Raw genomic sequence first — 7,315 nt, forward strand, 5'->3', positions numbered from 1 at the left:
CTGTGCCGCTAGAGGCACCCGCAAAATCAATGGGGTGAATGGAGATAAACAGGTAACAACGAAAAATAGAAATAGTTTCTTACCACTTGGTCAGGATCACCCTTTAATTTTGGAAAGTAGAAGTATGCATTACACCAAAATAGCAAAGGAAAATTACCTGTTTCTTTTTCAACAGCAAGCTATTTTTGGCAGTAGGACGCTTGCATTTCTGCTACTCCTGCGTTAGCTCACCAACCAATCAGCACGCAGTAGTGTCAGCTCACCAACCAATTAGCACTCGGTACTCAGAGTCATCGCTAACTCACTCGCGCGACGGCAGTACTTTTTTGATGAACAGGAAGTGTCCTCATAAATCGGCTCAGGCTGCCTGAGGGAAGTGTCACATGGGTTTCGTAACGGTGTTCATTTCCCGTTCGTGCAGATAAGCGAAATAATTATTCCCACGTACATCAATGAGAAAGCTGCAAGTTTCCACAAGCAAAGAATCCTAACCCTATTAAGTCTCCATTTACAATGGATAATAAATTATTTAATATTCTATAATAAACTATTCTGTTTCATATCAATGTCTATTTTTTCAATAGATTTTTAAAGTACCGCATTTACATCTTGAGACTTTTATTTTGAATACTATAACTCCCGGTAGCGAATGTGCATTGTATTGTTAAAGTAGTGAAGTTACTGTTGATGTTTTATACGCTTGTTCTCTCAGAACTTGACATAATGCAACGTAGCTAATGAATACTCGAATTTACAGAGCACAAACATGGAATATAAAAAGCCTGAAATATTTTATTAACTATGAATGTTTTTACTGTGTAATCACAGCTAATGTGTTAGCTAGCTAGCTAGCAAGCAAGCTCCTGGTTTCAGATAAGCCTGATGCAGTGGCAAAATTATTCTCCAGTGATTTGTATTCTTATTACGAAACTAACTTAAACTAGTAATCATGAAAACGATTTACTTATTGAGATCCGTTACTATGATATAATAAGCAAGTGTACTGCTTGGCTCATGGATTTGTTCGAGACTGGCAAAATTGTTAGAGTTTGTGCCCCAATGGTTCGCTATTCAAAGTAAGTTGAGAAATGGATTTGTCTAATTTTTCTGAGTGATTGAGTATGCTTGTACCGACACTGGTCGTTTTGCTCTGTTTTGTTTTGGTCGTCAGACTGGCGTTCAGATCCCTGGTGCGGAAGTATGACTGTGACATCTGTTTCACTCCTATGATAGTTGCGGATGATTTCTTGCGCTCGGGAAAAGCCAGAGACAGCGAACTGACCACTAACAACGGTATGTCTAAATGAATATTGACATTTTTCAGTTTTGCAAAAATGCTACATTTTTATGGTTCGAGTTTATCGTTCATCCAAACCAGGTGACCGACCTTTGATCATCCAGTTTGCTGCAAGGGATGCCCTAACCCTGGCTAAGGCTGCTTGCGTGGTCGCCCCCTTTTCCGATGGCGTAGACCTGAACTGTGGCTGTCCCCAAAGGTATTCCTATGTTAATATACAGTACACACAAGTAAAATCGGTTACAGTTTGAAGTTTGTTTATTTTACTGCACTTTTCTCTTGTTGTTATGCTGTTATTTTTTGTCATTTCAGATGGGCCATGGCAGAGGGGTATGGAGCATGTTTGATTAATAAACCACAACTTGTAAAAGATATGGTAAGACAGGTCAGGATTCAGGTTGACAATCCCAACTATGCAGTGTCCATTAAAATAAGGTATGGATGTACAGAACATACATACATTACTTATTTATTTAGATTCTGATTATTGCTTGCTTAAGTTTTCATTTGATATTTGTCTGCAGAGTTCATAGGGATGTGAGGAAAACTGTGGACCTTTGTCAGAAGGCAGAAGCAGCAGGTGTGTCCTGGATCACTGTCCATGGACGGACACCTGATGAGCGGCATCAACCAGTGCATCATGATGCAATCAGGACCATAAAGGACAGCCTCACCATCCCAGTTATTGCCAATGGTGATATCAGGAACCTCCAAGACATGGAGTCCATGCATGAGCTGACAGGGGTAGATGGTATGTGTCCTTCATCCATTTACTCATTAAATAATAAAAACCTGTTTTCAGCAAAATGATGTGGAAAAACTCTAAAGACTGCAGGGGTCAGTTTGTTGGGGTCAGCAGCAGTTTTGGACTGGCACATATGCAGCATCCTAATTTTCAACTCGACAACTAGTGAACTGTTTATTGCTTGTTTTGAATCATCAGTAGGCAAAAGTGCTCAAAAACTGGTAGGTTGCCTCAAGTCATTAGAAGACTCAGGGTTATTTTGAGACAAAATCAAAGTCAAATAATTTTCACATGCAAATCTGAAGAATCTATTATGGTGGAAATGAATGGGTGTTACTTAGGCGCTCCAATAAAGGCTATGCTAAATGGTAATGCTAATATAACCATGTTATATTAATGGTAATATGAATATAACATCATTATATTAATAATGTTAATATAATGATAATATGACCATTATAGATCCCGTGGCAGGCCATCAAAAGCAGTCTCTAAAATTTTCACTTTCTTCAGACATTCAGTGACTGAGTTCATGGGTTATTTTCATGTTACAGCACTCCCTGATGCACTTGTGACAAAATGACAGGAGTGCCTAAGATTTTTATGCATTACATATAGTAATTGCAACACGTTTTTGATAAATTATCAAAGTTTGGACTCTTGGTGATCAGATTTATGCAGGCTGCGTGAACAGTTTAGGACATTTTTGCAAAACATGGAAATTATCTCAAAATTTAAGTGGGTGGAACTAAACTGTTCTTGAGAGCTTTTTGTTAACCAGAAGCTAAATTTGTGCAGTTGCATCACCTTTAATCCAATCAGGCTCAATAGCATGGCATGGTTCAAGAATTTTTTTTCAAAGCAGAAAAATAAAAGCCATAAGAAACATGATGTCCAAAGTCTTTGATCCCTAAAGGATAGATTCTGTAATGCAGCATCTGCCAGATGATAAGGAAGGTTAGGGTTAGAGTTAGATCAACAGGGTTAGGGTTACGGTTAGATGAACAGACATACTTTGTCTAAGGGCATCAGGAACCAGTGAATATTTTGGACAGGTTATTTTGGGCAGCTGAGAAGTTTGCCACAGTAGCAAGAGTAACTTATAAGACAATAAATTAATTTGTATGGATAAAAAAAATGTTAAAAATATATTTATGTACATAGTTGCTAAGGCTCTCCCTAACCTTTGATAGGTGTGATGTCTGCCCGGGGGCTGCTAGCCAATCCAGCGCTGTTTGCAGGATTTGAGTCCACACCATTGCAGTGCTTGTGGGATTGGGTGGACATAGCCTTACAACATGGCACTCCTTTCGCCTGCTTCCACCATCACTTAATCTACATGCTGGAGCGCATCACTTCCCAGCCAGAGAGGAAAATATTCAACAGTTTATCAAGTACATCTGCAATCATTGACTACCTGCAAAACACCTATGGCTCCATAGAGTCATAAATATTCTTTTATCCCCATAGATGAACTTTTCCTAATGTTTTTTAAATGGAATAAAGATTGCTCAAAACTCACATCTCCATTTTTGTATTTATTTTTATCTATGACAACACAAGCTACATTTGGTCATTTACCTGAAGACTAAGAATTTGCAAGATTTAGTAATCTGTTATGTTTTATTAAAAACTGTAGTTTTCATATTTTATTTACTAATATTTCATTACGTTCTGTCTGCAAATTGGAAGGGTTTGAATTAAATGTTTGTGCTAGTCTGTCACAGATTCCATGTTTGGTCAATGTTACATTAGGCCAAAAACTATTAATTGCAGAAAATGTATTTTTGTCATTTAAGGGCAGGTAATCTCAAGTTTTTATGAGAAACACCTGTTCTCCAGTTTTAAGTACTGTTGGTTTTGCTTGACCTTATTCAGTCTTTAAGAGAGCATGTTTCCTTTAACCTGCATTCCAAGCTGAAATGCTTGTCCACAGGAAATCTGGCATAACTTTAAAGGGCCTACACCAATTTCCCCATCTCAGCCCCTAGACATTCATGTGTTCATTCCCACCAGTACACTTGCTAAATGCACCAGCCAGCCTCTGACTCTCCAAGGTAACACCCACAGGGCCGTTTGGGAGTGTGCAGAGGACACACCCAAAAGACAGGCAAAGGGACAGAGCAGCCTTACTCTGTTCTGCATTTACATTTGGCAGAAGCCATTGTCCAGAGCAACTTATAGAAACACTTGTAGTCTCAATCAAATGCACAGCCACTTGCACTCCAGGTAGTCTTTCCTTCAAGCTGGGGGCCTCTACCAGAGGCCTGGGAGCTTAAGGGTCCTGCATAGTATCTTAGCTGTTCCCAGGACTGCACTCTTCTAGACCAAGATCTCGGATGTTGACGATCCATACCTCAAGTATTTCGAACCTCAAGTACGACTCGGCTTGAAATACCATGCTTCAAGTCTCATGGAAGACAAGCATCGAGACTATTTTCTATCCTGGCTCCAGGATGGTGGAATGAACTTCCACTTGCTGTCTGGACAGCAGAGTCCCTTGTAGTATTCAAATGTAGACGGAAGACCAATCTATTCATGGAATATTTAAATGACAACTGACCCTGCTCCTATATTGACTAACCAAATTAGTACTTATTGTAGGGTATTGTTTATTATACTGATGTTGTCTAACAAACTCTAGTACTTATTGTTTATTGCACTTATCATTGTTTAAAATAGACCTTATGTATTTTGTACTTATAGGCATCAGCAGTGATCGCTGTATTTATACAGTGTTCTAGATCATTGGTATATTGGACTCTAACCTATTGCACTGGTTATGATGTATTCTATGAGTAAATGACAAAGCATTTTTGTAAGTCACTCTGGATAAGAGCGTCTACTAAATGCTGTAAATGTAAATGTCCATCACTACTATGTTCGATTGGTTATCCATTATCATCTTGTCTGTCTGTATCTGGAAGTCCAACAGGATCTTAGCAAAGTCACTAGAGTCTGGGAAAGCTGCTATATAAATTAAACTTAGACCTTGGACTTTCCAGCTCATACTCAGCACAAATGTTTTGGTCAGCAATACAGCTACTAAATGAAAGGTAAGATGGTAACGTGAGGAATTCTGCAATGACATCATTCTCAGAATACACACAAGATTTTAATCAAGTTACCAAAGCCATTCCATTATACATATGTATGATTTAGAACACAGTTCTGTGTAAATGCCTGTATACCCACTTGAAACCCAGGGAGGTTGACTTGATTAGTAAACTCACAAACAACAGAAAAAAAGTTTGTGATTCTGGGGAGGTGGGCACAACTGGGTAGAAACCAATGTTTCTGGAATCCCCCTAAATTTACTATATTGTTTTTGTAAATTATACAGACTTTGGAGATCATGTTTTTTAAAGCGATACAGATGAAAGAAGTACCTGTTTTTAGGGCCTTCTAAATATTGCCTTTTTCTTCACATCTTTAAAGTAAATACGGAAGCAGTGGAATAAAGGCCTTAAAACTACTTTGTGAATTTTGATTATTTGCTGAGGCTTCCTCACTTTTAAATCATCTGCCGGTTTTAAGCACTACTTTGTTCTTCCTTAGAGTCAGGCCAGACTCATCCCAAACAGCTCCATTATGTTGCATTTCTGAAACCCTCCGTGTTAACCGGTTGAGTGAAGGAAGCACTCTTCGTGCTGCTCCACGTGCGCCCAGCGCAGTGACGTGTAAAGCGTGAGACTGGCATGCGTGAGTGTGTAGCCATAACTTTTAAACTTTCGTTTTCTGTTATCGCAATTGTTTAAAGCTTTTTTCTTAGCTGATTGACACAGAGGTGAGTATAAGCAGGGTTGTTGTTGTTATTATTACTTCTATTACTCTAGTTCAGTTAATAGTAGTAGCATTATGCATGACAAATTTAGGCTAGGTATTTATTTAACGTTGATCTAAAGCTAGCTGCTATCTAAGATGGTTAGCTAACTCGCGGTCCTGGCTAGGGGGTTAGGGTTAGGGGATTAGAGGGTAGGGGTTAGGGGGTTACGGTTTGGTTAGCCCAAGGCTGTTGCCTATTCACTCTCATAACCCTAACCTAGGATGGAGACAAACCTCCCTGCAATTACAGTATCTCGCCTAAAACAATTGCGATATCGATAACGGTAGCTAGATAGTTGGCTAGCTAACTTCGCGTGATAGAAAATGTAGAATTTAGGTTTGTGTATAATGTTGGTGAATACAACAGACAGAAAACCAGAGCCAAATACTTAATCCAACATTGTATTATCCAACTAGCCAGCAAGGTGACTGAGTTACATTGTACTGTCTTCTTTGTTTGTTTCTACGTAATTTAGGCTTATATTATTGGCATATTGATTATTGATAGAAGGCTGTAACCTATTTGTTCTAGCTAAGGATTCTTTAAGTACATACAAATATGTAACATTTCTTTGCAGAATAAAATTTGATTTTGCATGTAATTTTGCATATTGTCCACACACACTAAATATGTTTAAATCCCGTCTACGGTATTAACTGCAGTTTGTGGGTACGTGATTGTCAGCGGATATTGTAGCCTGCACATTAAAAAAAATGTTTTTATGTAGTCTCATTTTATAAGCATATATTCTCATGTAAGGGTAGGATGTCATTAAGACTACTGTTTTTTCCCCAAATGCACCACATTTGATGAATTGTGGGTGATTGATGGTCTGGAAAGATACATCAGATAAATCGTCACAGTTCTCATAAACTAAGGTTTAGGATTAGGATTAGGGTTAGATCAACAGGGTTAGGGTTAGTATTAGGATTTCTCAGATGCATTTGAAGGATCCTACACACTGGGATGGGACTCCTAACCCACTGGTAGCCTTCAGTGTCTGCAGCTTTGTCCTAGGCTTTGAGACATGCCAAATGCAATGACAGTGTCATCATGGCAGCAAGCATGCAGGAATAGCAGCACCAAACACATTAACAGTCCTAAACAGACATACTCTTCAGACAGAAAAAAAACAGAAAATATATTTTACTGTTTTTTTCTATGTGGCACTTAATTATAATACATATTGTATTGTGACAAAAATAAAATTAATATTTACATAATTGTTATGACATTTATGTAATTTTCCATGTGTAATGACACATCAACTGTCTGATTCACATTTAATAGTCAGAATTGTTTTTCCATACAAAAGATTAATTGGTTGTTTTCAGCTATTAACGTTTTAGTGGGGTGATGTTCATACACAAAATCCTGTTATGAGGAATTAGACACATCTTTATGGCATAGCTTGAAGTGTGGAAAATATGATGAATTTGTAATAAGT

At 38.2% G+C, this 7,315-nt stretch overlaps 1 protein-coding gene across 3 annotated transcripts in view; it reads left to right on the forward strand.

Annotated features, from left to right (window-relative positions):
- The first annotated feature begins 629 nt into the window (after positions 1–629).
- Positions 630–7,315, forward strand: part of LOC113587106 (tRNA-dihydrouridine(20a/20b) synthase [NAD(P)+]-like) — an 11,641-nt gene continuing 4,955 nt past the window's right edge. The window contains exons 1-6 of one of the 3 annotated variants that reach the window (XM_027025615.2): positions 630–1,076; positions 1,172–1,293; positions 1,379–1,496; positions 1,610–1,732; positions 1,822–2,048; positions 3,236–3,563. In XM_027025615.2, coding sequence (XP_026881416.2) covers positions 1,015–1,076; positions 1,172–1,293; positions 1,379–1,496; positions 1,610–1,732; positions 1,822–2,048; positions 3,236–3,492 — 909 coding nt within the window. In that variant the 5' untranslated portion in view covers positions 630–1,014 and the 3' untranslated portion in view covers positions 3,493–3,563. Of the gene's footprint in view, positions 1,077–1,171; positions 1,294–1,378; positions 1,497–1,609; positions 1,733–1,821; positions 2,055–3,235; positions 3,564–5,704; positions 5,830–7,315 lie in introns of those variants that run through there. The other 2 variants (XM_035528373.2, XM_035528372.2) reach the window with 2 other exon arrangements.

Source organism: Electrophorus electricus, chromosome 11, assembly GCF_041902795.1.
Source record: "Electrophorus electricus isolate QZ-2024a chromosome 11, ASM4190279v1, whole genome shotgun sequence".
NCBI lineage: Eukaryota > Metazoa > Chordata > Actinopteri > Gymnotiformes > Gymnotidae > Electrophorus > Electrophorus electricus.